The sequence below is a fragment of the Echeneis naucrates genome, chromosome 20, assembly GCF_900963305.1.
Source record: "Echeneis naucrates chromosome 20, fEcheNa1.1, whole genome shotgun sequence".
NCBI classification, from domain to species: domain Eukaryota; kingdom Metazoa; phylum Chordata; class Actinopteri; order Carangiformes; family Echeneidae; genus Echeneis; species Echeneis naucrates.
In genome coordinates this window covers 15,857,489-15,878,919 of record NC_042530.1, presented here as the reverse complement: position 1 = coordinate 15,878,919, position 21,431 = coordinate 15,857,489, and the positions used below count along the sequence as shown (strand labels likewise).

Sequence of the window (21,431 nt, the reverse complement as noted above, 5' to 3'; positions counted from 1 at the left end):
AGCAGCATCCAATCAGCAAAGCCCCACTGAACCCTCCCACCCCTACTCAGGAGGATATCGATTGGTTTAGTGTGCCCCAGCCTTTGTCCACTGAAGTGAAAGCACAGAGATGTCATCTCTTGCACTGACCTGTGAGAAACAGACTCCCTGTAAAAGGCAAGGGAATGTGCGGCTGCATTATGACTTGTGTTATTCTGGAGACACAATCTATATCATGGATATGGAGTAACAAGTGTTACCTTACCTTACACGTACACAGTTGAATATCAAGTTGCTGTCTTTCTCCTTAAACTTTTAAAATAATTGCTTCCTTTCCTTAAGAGATGCATCAAATTCAGGTTTAAAAGTGGTCTGGCTGAGCAGGGAAAGCGCTGACTGACATTACAGGTTGCAGATAATGAGTTCTGCAGGGAAGGAGATAATCGTCTGGTGGTGGCTCAAGTCAGACAAATGACAGCAGAACATCCTCCCATAATTCTCTGGAGTTGGTTTTGCTGGAAACTTGTGGCAGCAACATCACAAAGAAGCCACTTGATGATAACTGATGCCCCTTTAATGTCTGTTAACAATCACTGGGTCACAATGTGCAAAGGAGAAACTTTCTGTCTTTCTATCTTACTGACTCCTATTGTTTTTTTTTCTAAAACACATCTGTGTCTCACCCAAGGTGGAGTGTTTTCTCTCCACAGCTGCAACAGTATTTATCAACTGAGAAGGACAGAGGAATCTGACAGTCTCACCTTCCTAACAAGGTGCTATTAAAATTACATGCCACTGTCAGGGCTTTTTTTTTTACCAAGGTGTTGAAATCACACACTCCTTTATATCACCATGCCTTTATATCGAACAGTGATAAGGGGCTAACACTTACTTCTCTGTTGCTTTATGGATTATCACAATGAAACGCAGAGGGTGGAGGCATAGCTATTTATTTACTACTTGGCAGTGACAAACACAGTTTCAGGGGAGGGGGCACTCAGCCTCTACAGCAGACATCTGTGGGGGCAGTTTGCCCTGGGAAATATGGATTAACTTTAAGGTTGGCCAAGCAGAAATTATAATGATTCTCTCTGTCTGCCCTTGAAATTATCCTCTCACCCCTTAATCAAATTGATAGATGCAGTCATATTTCCCCTTCCTCTGACTCACCTGTTCCATTTGAAGTTTTGAATAATATCAAAAGATTTAACATCTCATATGTCAAGTGCATTCAGTGAGATTAAAAAAGGTGGTTGTCTGCCACATCTTTGCATTCACTCTTAAAAAGCACAGACCTCAGAGAAGGAAGAAGACAGCTATTCCTGCTGTCCTCCCTTCCCAGTCAGCAAGTTCCTGTGAGCAAACCACACAATTCCCCACATAGGATGTCAAAACAGATTTGCTTTGCTCAAATCTACTCCCCAGATTAAATGATTGTAACAATCAAACTGGCTTTGAGGATTTGCATAATTTACTTTTCTCTCCTACTATGGAAATTCTGGCTTTGACTTTTTACTCCTCTTTGTGCTGCAGCCTTGAAGTATTATTACCCTGTAAATCGATGTGGATGATATATGAGGCATCTAGTACTTGTGGTATAAAGCCTTCTGTTTCCACTGATCTAAAGTGATGTATCACATTGAATGAAGTGCATATTTACTGACTTATTTTCTAGTAAAAGCAGATACAGAGAGTAAAGTCGCATTCCCAGTAATACAGTATGCCTAATATGCATTAGTATTAGAAAACACTTTATTTTATGAGATGCTGTTAGCAGATGTCAAATGCATGGCACTTTGATGGAACACTTCAATTTTACTCGCAGTGTTTCATTGCATCAGTGGCCATTATGGCATTAATAAAGCAGATATTATAGATGCTGACACATGTTAGTGCATCTAAATGAGGCTTAATAGCCAATCAGACATTATCAAGAGCAAACAGTAATGAATAGCTCAGAGCCACAAGCTGTAATTGGAGTCTACAGGTCATATCTATATATGTGGCGTATCTAACTGCATATCACTAAACTACAAACCTGCATCTTACACGGGTACTGTGCGCTTGTGTCTCTCTACCCAGGTGGTTCTGTGATTCACATCTCTCTTCTCCGTTGTTCTGTGTCTTTTGAGGGCCCCTGGTGCCTTTGTGTATTCATCACTCTTACCTGCTGTCTGCCACAGCAAGATAGATGCTTAGGAACGGATCGTTAAACAGAGCTCCGGTCTAGTGGACTGAAGCAGAAAAAGATCAGAGCTTTATGAGGATGTAAATGGCTTATCATTGTTCAACTGACTGAATGGATGTCTAGCTTTTTGCTCAAATAGTGACCATTGGAAGTCAAATATCCATTTAACAGAATAATCTCAATTTGAAGTTGAAGGATGGTTGTCCATATTCAAATCAGCTTGTGCGCTTATATTTTTATGTAATGAATAAAAATATTATCAAAATTCAAATTTGTCCTTTTCCAAACATCTGTTATTTGTTTCCTCTCTAAATATAAAACTGACTGTCAACGCTCCACTGTAGTACTCCAGATAGTACCTTTTCAAAGGTGATAACATGGTTTGTATGATTAAAGTTATGTTTTGTTTTTTTTTTTTTTGTTTTTTTATGGACTTTCTCTGTTAAGTATGATACAGGGGGAAAAAAGGCAAATTTCACATATATAAGTGAAATCAGAATATAGCGAAGTCCATTGTCATTCTGCCCATGAGATGAAGCTGCCAATCAATATCTTGTTATCAAGCCTCAACAATCTCACTCTCAATACAAGTATCCAGCTGCCAACCATAATTAATGCCAATGCACTTATAATGGCTCAAGAGCTCTCTTAGAAACGAGTTTCTTTCCTTCGGACACAGATCAACAAATAATTCCCTTAATTTCTCCAATGAGAACTGTATCTTACACAGACATTGTGAAGGTCAGTGCAGGTTGGAGCTTCATATACAAGCCATTGCCATGGACCTCTGAGCTCTCTGGTGTGTAGTGTGGGAGCGTAGAAATATGACGGAGTTTTTGAGTCAGTGACGGTTTTATGGCTAATCCTGAGTTCCATGATGATTCCCACTGGCATGGCCTGGCAGGAGGAGGGGCAGAGCCAAGTTGTCAGTGAACCAGCAAGTGTCCCAAGCCTTCTGGTAGGATGATGATGGGCCTTCTTTCTCAAGCCCCCAGCGATGAGGGAGTAGCCTTTCTTATAGAAGCTACTACATGCCCGGGGCCACACTAGTCTAATCCACCAATATTTTCTACTATGACAAATCCCTAACTATATTAATTTTGATTCTGAAGAAGAGGAATAAGAAGAAAAAAATTGTCCCCCTCTAAGTCCTTTTAAGTCAGTGTAAGAGGACACTGAGAAAAGAGGGAGGTGATTTTTCCTTGGTAAGTTAATGAAAGTCTTTAAAGTGAGGTGAGGAAAGCTGTCACCTGCCCTGGTGATAGATAGCAGGTACAGTATTACCTAGCTTCAGCCCAGAGTTTTATATCTTACTACAGCCATTTGTTGATTAATTAATCAGGTAATGTACCCTATCTGAGCCACAAAAGAACCTACATATAATTCCGTCAACCTCCTCTAGGCTCCCTGCACAGACACAAATGAGGATCTCCCACCAGGCCACAGCAAAGTGGAGGGATTACAGATCCAACGCAGAACTACCACACAGGAGCCACTTGCACTAAGCTCCTAGCTGCTTTTAACATAAATTCGAACAATAAACATTTGTGAGGGAACCAGTCTCCCATTACATGAATTTATTCTCTTCCACTGGCCCAAAGTCGACCCTGTGTGGTGTTATTTCTTTTTTCATGCTTTCAGAGAAAGTTTTGAAACTGTCAAATAAAGCTCCGGTCTGAGAAAGGTAAAAATAAAAATGGAGTGAAAGCACAACAGGGCCAGGAGGCTGTTTTCTCCTGTGCCGCTGCTTAAAAAAGCCCCACACAGAACATTGTAATCAATGTCTTTGTTGGAGAACATCCAGTTACATTATGTAATATAAACACTCCATAAAAATTCAGACCCTTTCTGTGATTATATTTATTGAATTCCTTTTCACTTGTGGTCGCCGCTCATGCCCATAAACTCTCTGTTATTGCCTTGTATTTACAGTCACCAGATTTGTTCATGTCAGTAGTATAGTTCCTGCCAACATGAAAATTAATTTAGAAATCAAACATACAAGGTTTTACACTTTGTAAATTGTTTATCAAGTTTTCATATTTCATGCCAGTGATATGTGATAGTGGTTTAAAAATATCCTGAAACAGAGTAAATGCGTGAAATGTGTGCACCCTTTAATTTCCAGAAGTCACACACTTTAAGGTTTGGTTTACTACTCAGGATTTTAGTTACTCTATTTCGATTCTCCCCAATTTCATTCAAAACAAGATACTATATTTGTCTTGTCCTTGTGTAACCTCTCGGATATAGTTGCCAAGGACAATGTATCATCCAGATTTTATAATTGTATTTAGGACATATTGTCCAATAAAGATTTATCCATGTCTTTGCCTCAAGGTTAGCTCATATCTTCAACAGTTGCTGAATTTTTCTAGACCCATCAATTCGAGCTTTGGTACATACAGTTTTTTCCATCTTAAATCGTAAAACTTAACATGATATGATATGAACCTCAATACTGTACCAAATATGTTTTGATGTGATGCAAAGAACCAATGTCCTGCCCTGATAATAACCATCCATCACCACTTTATTTGTAACATTCAATGGAATGACCAGTCTTGTTTTTTTTTTTTTTTTTTGTAGAATAATCTCTCAGCTGTATTTTTTTTTCTTTTTTTGAACTTTTAAACTTTTTGTAGGTTACCAGAGCATATCAACACCAGGTTCAGACTTTACACAGGCTATTCAGGTGCCAACACATTGAGAACTATGTAACAAGCATCACTGTAGACACTGTTACCTTTGGCTCTGATTGGCCCCAGCGGCCCATAACCCAGAAATGGATAAAGCGAATGAAGATGAGTGAGTGAGTGAGTGAGTGAGACCCAACAGATCCCCCGATGAGCAAGCATTTGGCGACAGTGGCAAGGAAAAACTTCCTTTAAGAGGCAGAAACCTCGGGCAGAACCAGGCTTGGTGGTGGTGGGCTCAACTGGTTGGGAGTAGGGAAAGAGCGAGAGCAGGTGGAGGGGATATTCAATACATGTGCAGGCAGGATGCTGCATGAAGTTCATGAAGTGATGCTGTATGAGGTTCATGGAGATATGGGAGCAGCAGGCTATGCTGGAACATGGGGTAGTGATGATTCACCACCTGCAGGATGAGGACAGGCACAGAGAGGAGAGGAACTGGGAGAGACAGAGACTCATATAATCTGCTTTATATGGTGCCCAGCTGTGCGTTTATATCCATGTGTCAAATGATCATCATGTGCACTCCTTGGCTTTGTTTGTCATGCTTCCTTTTTCTGTATCCTGCCACTTTTGTACTTCTTTCACAGCTGGCCTTGTAGTGAGGCAACAGGAAATAGCGTCATACTTTTATGATATTGCCTTTCCTGCTCTGTCTCTTCAGATATTTTACCCTTTATTCTCAAATTCTCTGCACATGTATGAAGTTGGCATCTGATCATAGTGTTAGCCACAAGCACACTATTGCTAGTAATCAGGTCTGAGCCAGTGTAGTCAGACAATGTTGTTGTGTGTGTGTGTACATATGGAGTCCTGGAAATGTACTATACACCTGTCACCTAAATGCCTTCTTCATGTTTTCCATCCTTCATCATTTTCTCACACCCCCTCACACAGCAGAGCTTTGTTGAACACCAAACATAGGAATATGCCATTGTTTGGCTTATTCTCACCTCCCGCAAAGCTGTGAAAGCTTTACTGCCACCAGTCTGTCATTCCTGTCATTAAAATGTAAAACTTTTGTGACACTGCCTGGAGAGTGAAACGATACAAATGATGCTGCTTCCTCCACTTACATTTTGCCCTGGCTACATGTAGTTCATTTCCTCTGCAGTCAAAACTGAATCACTTGCTGTCACTGCTCCTCTCACTCTGAGTAAACTCTACAGCTGAGGGAGGGGACATGGGAAGCTCATCCCCTCTTTATGAAGGGATGTTTATGAGCTTATAAGGCTAGGATAGCTGCAATATCTGCAAAAATATAGTTAAGCAAATTTTTTAGGGCTAACCAAATTTTTGGTTTCCTCCCCTGTCATACCTTTCTTGCAGTAAGTTTCTGTGCCTGATTGTTTCTGTGTTTACTGGTGTGTATTTTCAATGATTAACAAAGACGTGTATTTGCATTTGTCTTCTGCAGCTACATCATTGGCCTTCCCTTTAACACAGTGCTCTAAATCTTTTTCACTGTCCTGGATGGAACCTTGTCAGCAAGGGACTAAACTGCCTTGAGTTATCTTTTTGATACGACTTGGCTGCAATTTGATTGCATTTATATGAGAAGGCCGAATTTTTCTTTCAATAACCGATGGGTGCCCTGACAGACTGCTGAGCTGTCTTCTGAATACAAACCCAACCTTAAGATTTTGACAGTTTGACACTTTAATTTCCTACTGAGTATTTCAAATGAAATTTCATGACAAAAGAAGAGACATGCCGGTGTAAAAAAAAAAAAAAAAAGAAAAGAAAAAAGAAAATAAAGCCTGGGCTTCAATTAAATCCATTTTGCCCTTCTCTTTTACTCAGGTTTGTGAAGCACCGGAGGGATGAGCGGCCAGGAGACAGGATAGTGAGGAAGAGCTCCAGTAAATCTAAAACCGAGGACATGCAGGTGTCAGAAGAGGAGACTCTGCGTATGAGGCTAGAACAAGAGAGGTGAGTGCTTTGACTGAATCCAGGTTGTGAAAATGAGCAAACTACCTCATTTACAAAGTGATGGAGCAGTGTTGGGGAATTCTGGGAAAGTATTTAGATGTCAATTTGTGAAATGTCCTTTTCTTTTATATCAGAACATTAAATCAATCATTTATGGATTGTTGTTTCCTACAGCATTCAGAAGCACTGACCCCCTAATGCTGCTCACTGGCCCCCGTGGATTTGGCATGATTGAATGGTGTTCATTATAATAGTGAAATCGATGGAGCTGTGCATTTGTCTTCTCCTGCTGCTTTCTCAGGTTGTTAATCGCTCAAGAATATGCAGCTCCTTTCTATCCAGCCCTCTTGGCTCCAGGTCCTCTGCTGTTTGTGGACATCAGGACATCCAGAGGAATTAGGCAAAGCATTGGTTTTGCTGCATGCGCCTCATCCGTCGCAGACAAGCCTCATTAAATTCTTTCCATTGGGAAAGACAATGTTGGTGGCACGGTGGATCAGTGGAAAAGACAGCTTGCTGCCTCCATTGTTCTCCACCAACCAAATGAACTCAGTAATCAAACTGTGGTTGGTAATGACAGCTAATTGAATAAAGACAATAGGGCTTGATACCGCTTCCTCTTACGGCAAAGAGAAAGAAGGATGGGTGGCTGTCGAAAATGCACAGGAGCACAAACAAAAACAAGTGTCTGCACAAAAAAACACTCACAAAGGGCTTCTTCACTGCTGAATGGAACATCTGGAGGCCCTGCTGAAAGAAGCTGTAACCCATTTCATCTCGGAATTCAACTATTACTTGCAGTGATGGTGCTCTTCACTGCGGATGCGAAAACCTCTGGCGGAAGGCCCGAGACACTTCCTTTCGCGCACCCCGGAGACCAGCAGGCCTGGCTCTCCATCCATATGTGTCCCCTTTGAACAGCTCCCAAACGACTGTCATACTAAGCAACAAAATCAACACAGATGCACAGGGGGAATGAGATATTGAAAGTACCTCACTCCTGCCATACCCACAACACTCACTCACATCATTTAAATCCTGTTCCTACTTTTTCCTTTCACAGCTGTCAACCAGTTTCTTAGTGTGCTGTTTTGTCTTAAGGCACATTCTCATTCCCTGTCTTGTCTGTGTCCATTCTGCATGTTTGAGCCCCAGTCCCAGCTCCCACTGCTGGAGGGCAACCTAATTCTTTCTTTTGTACCTCTTCCCAAATCCCATCACTGAGCCAGGCCAGGATTGTCCCTTGGTCAATGGAAAGGGAACCCTGAGGGAAATTGTGGTGGGCAATAAAAAACCAACCTGCCATGATGCCAGGTCTATATTCAAAGCATTAGGGTTCAGCAAGATGACAGCTCAGAAATCCATTACTTATTTTATTTTTTGGTTACAGCATTGCACATTCTGAAGGTGCTACACTTGATTGTCATAAGGTCTTGTTGAAGGTACACACTCTGATTACTGATTGATTACGCTGCTGCCACGGAGACAGGACCATTTCAGAGTGCATTCATGAAATTATGGATTGGACTGTAACGTGTTTCTGAAGCTGGCAAATCATCAGACGACGCACCGTGTCAGCACGACCCAGGATGGGCCACAGCCCAACTCATGGCTTGGCCAACATTAGTAATCATTAATTCAAGCAGACGGTTCTGACAGGGGCTTTTAGTGATTCAAAATAGGAGTCAGCGGAAAGGTGAGACAGATTAATTCATAAAACCTGCCCTCTCCGCCCTGCAATAAGGCATCTTGGGTTATATATTTAAAACTCCGACCTTGGTATGATTTATGACATTTATGGTTTGGCCTACAGTCCTAACAGACAAACCCAGTTTATTTTGAATAAAACTGTTCTTCTAATTGATGTCTTGTCCGCCTCTTATGGGAGCATCACAGAGGATGATAGGGAACAGACTACATAAACCTTTGGCTTTATTACTGGACCAGAGCGCAGCACGTCGACTTGATGAAGAGTGGTTATCAGCAGCATTTGTTTAGCTAAACTTCCTCTGATTGGCTGTTTGCTGTCTCATCAAAGCATCATTAGAACCCAGGGTTGGGCTGATCTAAACCACTGTTCATCCCAGCAGCAGCAGCCATCACTCTGCTTTCTTTATGACTGTGGACAGGACTCAACACACCTCTATCTGACTTGCTCATGTTGAGAAGATACTGGAGACAATAAGTTCTCTGATTGGACCCAGGGTGGGTTGGAGAGGACCGGTTCCAGTGGCTGTGCCCCCCCCCACACTAATTAATGCAAAGGCCATTGGGGAGAGAGAACAGAGAAAGGACCACAGGGCAGGTGGTGTTGCTGGAGCTTCTATCAGTCACTGATTTATCTCTGCACCCACTGCCTGAACTGAACTTTATTCTCTCTGTCTTCCTCTGTTGCGGCTGATTATGATGTCCATTCTCTTTTATCTGCCTGGCTCCGGTTGGCTTCTAATCAGCGGTCTGCACTCCACTGCTACTTTCCTTGTTCCCATTTCCCAGACCGCAGCAGAAGTACATTGCTGCCTTTCTTCCCTGTCAACAGTGCCCTGCTTCTTCTTGTCTGTTGTTAGACTTCCTGCTGACTCTAGTCAAACAGAACCCAAGCAGTGTTTCTGGAGAAGGTCAGTCAGCACTATTCATTTTTGGCAAACAACAAACAAGGATTAGACTTGAGAAATTGTGTTTTATTCGACTTTGTTCATTGCACTGTTCAGAGGCTTAGTGACACCAAAATGTAAAGCAGCAGCCAAAAGGCAGATTCCTTCCCTTTATGTTTTTTGTCACAGTGATTGCAGTGCCAGCGTTATCATCACTTTGTCAAACCATCTCATTATTTCAGTATCCTGTCTGAGTCTCATTTGCATAGTGAGTTCAAAGGAGTCTACAAATGGCTGATTGGGAAGTGTGATTACATTTGTAATCATATTGATACCTACAGCTAGCTAATATATTATTGACACTAAATTAACGCCAGTGTCAACCCAAAAAATGGGCTATCGCAGGCTTGGGATTCTGCACACACAGCTGTGCATGAAGTCATTTGTTGCACTTTGATTAAATTCAGGTACATTCTGCCCTCATCTGCACTTCAGAACAATGGATCGTGTTTTGATGAGGGGGTATTGAAAAGAAAGATCTATTCAAGGCAGCTGCATTCTGTTTCATCCACTGTGGTAACAATGCATATTGAAGAGACAGGCTTTCAAACTTCTAAGTGTGTTGACTTCAAAATGTCTGAAAGTACTCCCCCTCCCGCCACCTCACCCACAGCCCCAGACACCCCAAGCCTCCAAGACTTCCCTTGGGTAGATTAAACACTGTCAAACATATGGAGGAGTTTGCTGCCTTGGTTAAAAAAAAAAAAAAAAAAAAAAAACAGCCCTGCTGGATAAACAGTGAAATATATTCAGCATGGATAGGAAAAGCTGGAGATAAGTAAGGTGAAACGTTGCTGCCAGTTCACACCAGGGTCCCTATTCTATTTATGTAATGTGTCAAAGTTATCACCCGACTCTTCTACATTCACCTTTTGAAATAGCAAAGCAACACTTTCATTACAAATTCTGATTAGTTAAAGGGAAGATGCAGCTTTTACGCTCAGATTAGTTACATTGAAAAAACTAAAATGAACATGAGGAAGAATAGTGTCATCCGGCTGAAACTTACTTCACTTGGTCAGTCAGTGGATTAGGAGTTGAAATTTAACTGCCCTGAAAGCCTCAGCATTAGACTGTCTAGACTCTTAGGCCAGGGGGAAATGCCTATCCACTGCACTGTTATGAGATGCCAGTAAGTAAGCATTATTTTCCTTACACAAGAGATCCATTCTAATTTGAAGAATACCAAGTAAAAATGGAGGGAGGACCCAAGGACACACAAAGGAAACCTATAAATTTCTAACCTAATACATTATTGTCATCAGTTTCATTAAAATTAAGATCCTCAGCTGTGAAACGTCAAAGCTTGCTTGTCCCCGTTTTGAAATCAAACCTCCCCGGGCTGATTGCATTAAAAGCTCCAGTGTCTGCTCCTCTCGTTTGTAGCGTCTGCTCGGAGAAGAGAGGAGAGGGGTAGTAATTGGTGCTGTACACTACAGTAATACAGTTTAGTGTGGGCAGCACTTTCCTCAGTGTTAACATGCTGGGTCATTAATTGGCTAATGGAGTATATAAGGTACATTGTGGTGGTGGTCTCTCAGGAGAATATGGGGGGAGGAGAGGAGTTGGACGAGGAGCAGCAGTCACAGGTTGCCCAAGAAGAACGCAGTTGGCAGGTGTGAAGATTTGGAGCTAATGAGCACATTGTAGTAGTGCAGAAAAATGGCTTCCCCATAAGATGCATTTTTGTATACATGGCACTGCTGTGCATTCTGTGCTTGTGTGTAACAAGCAGGAAGGCTGGATGGATTCACATACAGGGAATTGAATTGTTAATACAGGCAATTTAACATTCTGGGTGTGTTTGGATCTAGGCTATTAAAAACAACAATGCATCACTTTTCATCACCTCAACAATCTGTAGGTTTTACTACTGCATACACACAATTTCAGCATTAGCATCTACCGAGTCATTCAGAAATGTTGTGAGTTCAGCAAGAAACGTCTTTCACTTACTCACCAATGGTTCTTTCCAGACGTGGAAAATAACACTGGTGTTAACTATTGTCTCTTGTGTCTTCGACTGAAGTTAGCCTGCTAACCATCTAGCTACAGTCAGTCTTGTCTTTTCTGATAGCACATCTCTGTAATCTCCAATCTGCCCCAAAGATATAGCTCAGAGGATATATGGCCTTTCTTATAGACACAAGACAGGTCACTTAAAATCCACCCCTTTAAGTCAAAGGTTACCTTTTCCAAAATTTTACCTAGTGATCCTACCTTAACCTTTCCTTCAATGCTGTGGCTATTAAATGAAGTAAGGTACATTTACAGGGAATATTTAGTTTTGTGTCTGGTATTTTCATTACGGATGTTTCCTTTATGGCGATCGAACAAAACAGACATTCTCAGTGAGACTTTGCTTATACACAGTTTAATATCTAAATTTGGTATTTTTGTGGTTGGTCTTTCATTCCATGGAATATTCTCTGCAAACAGATGAGTTTTTGGAAAATTCAACACTGCTATTATTTTCTAAGGCAAAGTACATCCATTTACATGTCATTTTTATTGGACGTGTACATTCTTGACCCATCAGTAGAAGTCATCAGGCAGATAATATAGTCTACATTGTGTGGTATTCAAATCACAGCTTTCTACAGAAACCCACCACCACCTGGCTAAGGATGGAAATGTAAAAATTGTCCAGCTTTTCTTTGTGACAGCCAGAACAAGTTGAAATAGACTGCTCACACAGCCTTGACAGGTTTGGATGTGGATATGATTCCTGCAAAAACGTTCAGACTGAGCGAAAGTAAAAGATGTCATGAATTGAAAAACTTATTTTGAAAGTTTTAATTGACTAAAATTAACTGGAGGATGACCCTCACGCCAACAGCATCTTTGTTTTGTGGTAATATTGTTTGTTAATATCCTTTTATTGAAATGCACTTATTAGCTTTATTTATTTCCGACTCCTGAGGCCTGGAAGAGAAGTCTCTCTTTGCGTTTCATGTCGCCAGTCTAGTCAAGGCCATTACCTCATCCCAAATGTCAATATTGCCGTTTTTATGAATCTGATTAGTCCATAAAATGCCAGAGGGCCTTGAGATCCCAGTGGACTTCCGTGAACCTGTGGTAACATTATTGTCTGCTTCTTCTTGGAAGAGATCTGACATCACTTTAGCCAGATGGCAGGTGAATGGGCTTCTGGGAATTACTGTTTTCTACCCTGTAAGTCCAGTGTTCTATTTCCTCACAGCACACGTTAAAGTGAGACAACACCAGGTTTATGCAGCTAATCTGAACTGATCATTTTCATATTGTAGCTGGTCCACCACAATTCAAAAAGACATCAAACCAGCTTAGAGCTTTTATAGATGACTGCATATCATGCAACACTGCATCAGGGCTTCATCAAAATCTCATTCTGCAGATAATTCTGAGAAAATGGGATTTTGGGTGGCCAAAAATAAACAAGGCAGTCTATGGCTTGGTTGTGGGAATTAGGTTAATCCGGCACTGAAAAATGGTGATTGTTTGAAATGTGATTACTGTTATTAAAATACACAGACACAAGAGAGAATGTTAGGCTTGGGGGATTTTCTCTCAGTTCTAAAGCTGTCAGTCATCTGCAAGTAGCAGCAGTGAGGGGGTCAGAGGTCACTTATGACCTGAGGTAATAGGGAAGTCTTGCACCAGTGGGAGGTAGTGTCCTTGTATGTATGTGTGCAAGAAGTGTGTTATCCTACAACTCTAATAAAACATCTGGAACCAGTGAGCAGTCTGGTGACTCCTGCCAGGAGCGCCACATTGAGGGGTCAACCCTCCCACTGCCCACCGCCTGTCCTCACCCCTTCCCCTCCACTCCCAAATGTCCCCCCCCTCGATCCGACATTGCCACCACTGGCTGCTCCCATGCAACACCATGCCTGAGTCTTGTTAGCTGCGGAAAGATGGGCATTCACATGGAACCTTTCTCCAAGACAGGAAAAGTCCTGTGAAAGGCTCTGTTGTGTGGAAGTGGTCCTAGGGAGAGGAACGGCATGGAGGCAGAGGAAGGAGGGGGATTGGAGGAAGAAGAGGTTGCACTGTCTGCCTCCCTCCTACTCTTGTTAGAAAAATGGTGGGATGCGGTCAGCCCACTCTTGTTGGTCCTCTAACGGCTACTTTAAGACATACTTTAGTATGGCTGCCTGTATTTAATAACATCACCTATGTTGCCTCGTACATTTACTACTACTTGTTGCTCTACCAGGTACATTTATTCATTGAGCCCATTTCACCCTGGAAACTGAGACAAAAATAATGTTTCCACCAGCAGAGGTGGAGCAAAAATCAAAGTTAACATTACATTTTTTATTTAATGATAACATTAGTGAACATAATAGCTCAGATAGCTTGCCCAAATATGTAGAGAAAACAGTTAGCAATATTTCTGACTCATCCAGCGATTTTGAGGGAGAAAAAGCAAACATTTTTCTCTTCAATGTGTTTTTCACAGAATCCAAGCTAAGGCACAGGAACTGCGAGAGAGGCAGGCAAAGGAGAGAGAATATGCTGAGATCCAAGATGTGGTCAGCCGCACCTTCAGCACAGATGAAGAGCACACCTACGCTGGCATTGGATCACTTGACTCGTCAGTAGACAGCAACAGCAGCAGCCACCACTACCATCTCCCTCAGAGTCCCCAGAGCCCTTACCTTCCCATCAGCTTTCCAGACAACAGTCCACCCCTGGAAGCTCTGTATGCCCAGGTCAACAAACCTCGCAATGGACGCCCTGCAGCTCCGGACAGGTAGGAAGTGACAAAGGAATATAGTCCAGGATCAATTTCTCCAAGTACATTTAGTTCATTTACACCTCAACTAAAAAAAACTCCCAGTTATGTTAATTTTTTTTGTTCATTTTTATGTGCCATATGTGTCACATCTTGCTATACAGAAAAACAAAGAATCTTACACAGGGTTATCACTGCCATCTTCCACAAGTTCGGCAGGCTGTATCCACAGAGCCCATCAGTAATTCTCCATCTTTTAGAATGTAATATCAGGTAGTGACCTTTTTGTCTTTATCTTTGGATCCACAAGTAATCCTCCCCAGCTTCTCACACACCTTTTTCTCTGAGTCACGCTGCATCTGAGTTCAGTTTCTTGTTGCTGGAGGGTTGTATCGCTCATAACCTCCATGTCAGCACGAATTTTTGACGTAATGACAATACCATGCAGCGCTTGGAAATCATCTTGTATGTTTTTATTTGTTTATTCACCTTTCCAGCTTTAGTAAACAGTGATGGAAAAGGGATCATGGTTTCTTAAACTGTGAGTTCAAGTGACTTCACTTTCTAACGTGTTTCCACTGAGCGTGCTTGTTGACCCCCAAAAGACAGAATACACTATTACAGACTTTGACTGGAAAAAAATGCGCATTTTCCAGCCTCTACAAAGTCTAAAAAAAACTCCACCAAACCTAAATCAGTCTAGCCATCAGCAAATCTGGGAACATGTATCTTCCAGTGGAAATCTTCAAACAGCAACAAGCCTATGCTGTTAAGACTCAGAATGAGATAAAGTACCGTTGTCTTGTGTGTTGTTGTGTTGATAACAGGCTGCAAGTCTTGGTTTCAAAAACCCAGGATTTTATTCTTTCATATTTTTAGGTTTAATAGCTTAATGTGTTATAAGGGTCACATGTTTCCTGGGGTTCATATCCAGCAGCAAGACGTCAGCAGATCACTATCCCCTTTGTTCCCCCGTTCCCCGTAACCTTTCTGGCCATTATTAATGGATCCGATAATACTACTTTCTGTGATTGACAGCTGTCACTTGGGGCCTCCTGACCTTCCATTGCCCAGATTAAGCACAGGGTGGAGTGTATGAATCATTTACTGTGTGTGATCAAGACAGAGTGCCATCGTAAGGGTGTTTGTTTGCTTTTAAAGAATGTCAACTCCCTCCCATGACAACCAGAGTAGATATGACAGCTTTCTCTGGCCTCTCCCCCAGCTGGCCAAATCCATATGCCAATACTTCGCAGGGTTATTGAAGACCACCGATCCATACGTCTAAAGTGAAGGTTGACTTCACATGTTTCCTCAGGATAGGCCTCCTGCGTCATAACTATCTCCTGCAAACTATCCCACTTCTAACACAAGACATTGGCATTGATAAGGCTGGCAGGCGGTTAAAAAAAGAAGGCAAAGTGATGCCTGATTGGTGTTCAATCGCAAGACTCTAAGATGTTGGTCAGTGATAGACATGGTGCTATTGATTGTTCACTGAAAATATCAATATGCTCTGTGCAGGGATACAGTAGAGAAAACTTGGCCTTCGAGTGAATATTAATAGCTACTGCTAACAGCAGAGTAATTAGGTTATTGTGAACAGTTGCTTTAGTACTTTGATTAAACTTTTTAAATTACATTTTCAAATAGTTTTGGTTGCACAAATTTGCACAATGTCTTTTATTGGAAAACAGCCACATCATGCTATTTATGAGCGTTTCTCTGACACACACACACACACACACACACACACACATATATATATATATAAACCCCCCAACTGTTTCTTGGACATAGTGGGTTCTCACCTTCTTGGGTTTATTTCAATAGAGAATGCTCAGTGTTGCATGTTAATAATACATACAAGCTTATGTTTATTTTTTCTGAGCCACCAGTATTGATAGCGCCGTATGGAGTTTTACTTTCAGGGACAGGATTAGCTGTTGCAAGTGTAGTTATTTGATTTGAAATATGCACTCCGTGTTTAACACTGCTTTTTTGTTTTGCACCTCTCTCTCTCTGCTTTGCATATCTTGTGTATGCCAGCTCGGCTGTATGTCTCTAATATTTGTCTTGCTGTCTTTGAGATATAATAATATGCACTGGTTCTTATTTAGCTCAGAGGCTTTCTATTTACGATTTGCAGAAAGGAGCTTGAAAGACATTCAGATTTAAGACTCCTGTCACTTTCATAACAAATATAAACAGTGATTTGCATTTCTAAATTAAACTTAATGGAACTTTCATAGTATAAAGTGAGAGAATAACAATATTTTCAATCTTGTCTGACTGTTCATGTACCAAAACAGAAAAACTGGTCTCAGAACTTTTGTTTTGCCACATGGAAATCCAGTGAGGCTTAGTCTGGTTTATTTTTTTCATCCCGCTGCCTCTACTTAACCCAGAGAGAGATAACACAAACCTCCTGTTTGAAGGTTCAAGCAAAGGAAATAGATGGGCTTGCTCAGGGAAGGCTGCAGAATCCTGACTGTCAGTCAGTCATCAACACGAAAAGGAGGAATAAGCAGCATTTAACTCTGAGCTGGATACTGGTACCTCTAGTTTAGGGTTGACCCGAGAGACAGGCACTCTAATCAAAGGAACGGATTAAGGATTCTACTTCACAGAAATGTTCAAGTTATAATCTGTTAGAGTTAAGTCCCATGGTCATTAGCTAGAATGAATTCAAACAACACAATTTAAACAGCAGTGTGTAGGGACAGAATTTACAACCATTCAGAGACGTTTTGGATCCAATAAATTTCATGTCACCTTTTTGTTTTTTGATGTATATTTATAACCCCATTTCCAAAAAAGCTGGGACGCTGTGCAATATATAAATAAAAACAAAAAGCAATGATTTGCAAATCTTATAAACAACATATCAGATGTTGAAACTTAATTAAACCTAGTTCATTGGTAACAGGTCAGTAGCATGACTAGGTATAAAAGTAGCATTTCAGAGTGGCAGAACCTAGATGTATCTTAGATATAATGATGTTCAGAGATTCACTGTGTCTAAGACTTTCAATATATTTAGACTGTAGTTATGTTATCTAAAGAGTCAGGAAATCAGGTGGAATATCTGTGCGGGACAAGGCCAAAGGTCAAAACTGGAGTCTCGTGATCTTCGGGCCCTGAGGCAGCACTGCATTAAAAACAGCCGTGATTCTCTATTGGACATTACTGATCACTGCATGGGCTCAGGAACACTTCCAGGAATTACTGCCAGTGAACACAGTTCTGTGTGCAATCCACACAGTTAATGGTGTATCATGCAAAGAAGGAGCCAGATGTGAACACAATCTAGAAATGTTGTTGTCTTCGCGAGGCCAAAGCGCTTTTAAAATTATCTGAGGCAAAAATCTGTGGTCAGATTAATCAAAATTTTAAATTCTTTGTGGAAACCATGGATTCTGCGTTCTGCAGACTAAAGACAAGCGGGACCATCCAGCTTGTTATCAGCGGACAGTTCAAAAACCTTCACCTCTGATGGTATGGGGTTGCATTAGTGCCTTTGACATGGGCAGCTTACACATCTGGAAAGGAGCCATCAATGCTGAAAAGTACATAGAGGTTTGAGAGCAACATATGCTCCCATCTCATCGTCTCTTTCAGGGAAGACCTTGGATATTTCTGCAAGAAAATGCTAAACCAAAAACTGCATCCATCAAAACAGCATGGCTTCGGAGGAGAAGAGTCTGGGTACTGAACTGGCCTGCCTGCAGTCCAGACCTTTCACCAATAGAAAACATTTGGGGCATCATGAAAGGAAAAAATCCAACAGCATAGTCCCAGGACTGTTGAGCAGCTAGAATCTTGCATCAGACAAGAATGGGACAACATTCCTCTTCTAAAAGTCCAATAACTAGTCTCCTCACTTCCCAGATGTTTACAGACATTTGTTAAAGACAAAGGGGATGCAACACAATAGTCAGCATTGCCCTGTTCCAACTTTTTTGAGATGTGTTGCTGCCATCATATTCAAAATGAGCTAACTTTTTCCATGAAATGTCTTTCAACATATGATATGTTGTTTATGTTCTATTGTGAATAAAATTCACATTTTGCACAGCATCCCGACTTTTTTGAAATTATTGCTGTGAAATACATGTAAACGTAAAAAGCAGTAGTTGGCTGTAGTTGGCTACCTTCCACCGATTCCTAGAGATTGTAAATAATGTCATATGTGGGAATATTGCCATGGTGAAGTCCATCTCTTGATTATCACATGACTTATCGAAGCACAGCATACCAGCACAAATCTCTTGTCAAATTGTCTCCAGGGACCAAGCAAATTGTAGTAAATTGACTTGAATAAGCTGATAGCCCTCCTTTAGTTTTTGCCGTTTGCTGGGAAAAATACACCAAATGCCACACAGAGGCAACAAGTGTGCTGGGGGATGACTACATCTGAGCTAATCAGTGTCTTTCATCTAAAAGGCACCTAGTCAAACATTAGCATAGCTGGAAAGACATCAAACAGTGCTAGTGCACCCTTGAGTCTGGGTTCCCATCTGTTTGTTTACTGTACCACCTCAGCACTGTCATTAGAACGCAACATTTTACTCAGATATGAGAAAAAAATTTTTTTCGATCCAGTCAACTAATTATAGACACTTAGAGGCCCTTCAGTTGCTGTGGGGAGGTGTTCCCTTTTAGAGGAGTTGGGGTCAAAATTGCCAATAACTACAATGTAGTTTTGCATCTTGTTCTCTTGCCTGACTTGTTTATGCGAATGTGTGTTCATTTTATGTCGTAATAAAAGCATTCAGCCTTGGCTCACCAAGTGTTTCAAAGCTGTGCTTTTGTTTATCCACTACAGTTCATATGAAGAGGCTGCAGCTGGATAAATAGCCTGGGTATACGCCTCTCTGTGTAATAGACCTTTGATAATGCAGCCCTAATGGGGAGGTCTCTGTGACTGTAAAACTGAAATGAGTCAGACCTGAGCTTATAAACCCCCTGGAAATATGAGGGCCCCTTGTTGCTGTGGGCAGCTGTGATCCTGTCCATTCTGCTGTATCAGGTTTTACTATTCCTCAAAGAGATACTGGTACAACAAGAACTCATTTGACAATTTATGAGCAACCTCCCCATTATTAGTGCTGGCAGCACCACTGGTGTTTTGACAATGCTGTCAGACTCAGTAAAACTGAAGGGCTCCAATGGAAATCTAGGATTTATTCATGTTCGTTTTTCTTAACATCAAACGTAAATATAATTTTTCCCTTTAAAAAGTATAGCATGAATTCTACTCTCTCCCAAAGTTTACATGAAAGTGAGTTAGACATAAACATATGAACTCAGTGTTTTCTTTCTGTTGTTTTCACCTTATTAAAAATGGTAGACCTAGCAAAATGGAATGACCTTATTTCTTGACAGGCAGCTGACAAGTCAACCCCTCCATCTTCCCAGGAACCGTGGGGTGTGGGTGACTGGCGGTGGATGCTGCGTTTCAGAGCGACAATCTGACAGGTGCCAGGCTCGATGGGATTTGTGGGAAGCAAGCGTGAAACAAAGCATCACCTTTGAAACTGCAATTTGATTGACTGCTGCTCCCATTACCCAGTCGAGTTTCTAAAGCTCCTCAGAGTATGGGCATGAGAAAGAGTCAGAGACACAGAGAGGAAGAGGTGGTGGGGAGAGCAAGGGGGGGAAAGAGGAGCAGGGGGAGATATGGAGCTCACAGAGCTCAGCAGTGCAAAGCCCTTGAAGTCCTCTGTAACTCAGCAGCTCCAAAAAGCCTGGCAGGCTGAGAGCAGGAAGAAGCGAGAACGCAAAGATCCCCAAGAAACAATCAACGGGGTGTCCCCCCCAACTTTCTCCCTCCACAGTAAAATTCAGTCAAAACCTCCACTTTGCATGGTTTTGAAATTGGATTATGAGGAAGCTAATGCATTTTCCTGTGCTGATAAAAGGTCAGACTTTTCATTTTGGGATAAAGTTTGAGAGAATGTCTCCCCACACTCTTGCTGGCTTGCCACCTGATGTTGTCTTGTGAGCTGGAAACTGTTAATATGCAATGAGCGACGGGCTGATAGAGCTTTTATCCTCTTCATTGTTATCATCATCGGTTAGAAGCATACATTTTGTATTGATTTTCATTGTCCTTGTATTGTTTAAATGGCTCAGAAAACATACAGTAAAAGCTCTATTCCTTTCGGTATATGCAATCATTTGGTTCTTTTTTGTGCTGTTTTGTTTGAATGGGACAGAATGGCGGTATAGTGGTTACACTGTTGCCCCACAACAAGAAATTTGTGGGTACAGTTGCCGCCCTGTGGCCTTTCTGCAGCTCCAACCACCCCCCCAAGTGATAGAAGATGAATGAACAAATGTTTGAATGGACCACCTGATAACTCCATTAAAGTAATGCTGATAGAGATTCAGTTCTTATAAGTACCAATGTTCCACCTTAATCAGATGATCACAGGGCCAATCTGAAATAAGCACTTTTTTATTGTTCTCCGTCTCTTCTTTGGCGCCTGTAATTAACTCTGTAATCAACAATCAGTCTCTCTGATTTTTATTGTCCATATTTTCATTTGGATGCAATCAAAGTGAGATTAACAACATTTTCTGACTGCAACATCTGTAATTTTGATTAAATCCTTCCTTTCAATAATTCCTCTGGGAACAAATGAAATTTTTACAAGCTCTGCATCTGCATTAAGACTTTAATAACAGCTCGTCTGTCTCTAATGACGTCTTGTTGTTCCCAAGAGACTAAAAGTGATATTTCTACCATCAAGGAACAGTTTGCTTTAATGTGACAATTACATTTGGAGTATACTAATTCCATTTTATTCCGCCTGCGGTATCTGTTATTCCAGGTTGTTTTGTCTGGGGTTTCCATTTCTTTCACCCACCAACTATAGGACACCAAGCCAAACAAGAAGCGACACCGATGTAGAGAGCTGGCGGTCTGATGAATGACTCAATGTGAATCCTCGGCTCAGCTGTTGATGCTGGGGTCTGCAGGACATCCTCTGTACCTGTTTTGTAGATGGTGTTTCTGCCCCCACCGGAGCTCTGGAAAAGCCTCATGTAAATCCCTTCAGATAGGGTTCAAAATGAAGGACCAAGTCTGACACACACATACATTTGTGCACAGACTTTTGCCCTTCACAACAGTGCATGAGGCCTAATGCAGCAAATGCACATCAGCCTTATCTGAGCGGATAGCAATGTGTATCTCCCAGGCAAAGCAAGTGAATTATTTTCTTGGTCTGTTTTTTTTTTTTACCCTCACGCTT

At 41.5% G+C, this 21,431-nt stretch overlaps 1 protein-coding gene across 1 annotated transcript in view; it reads left to right on the top strand.

Moving 5' to 3' along the window:
* LOC115061381 (partitioning defective 3 homolog) overlaps nucleotides 1–21,431 on the top strand; it is a 344,220-nt gene that overhangs the window by 245,648 nt on the left and 77,141 nt on the right. The window contains exons 20-21 of the mRNA XM_029529689.1: nucleotides 6,667–6,795; nucleotides 13,894–14,187. Coding sequence (XP_029385549.1) covers nucleotides 6,667–6,795; nucleotides 13,894–14,187 — 423 coding nt within the window. The remainder of the gene's footprint in view (nucleotides 1–6,666; nucleotides 6,796–13,893; nucleotides 14,188–21,431) is intronic.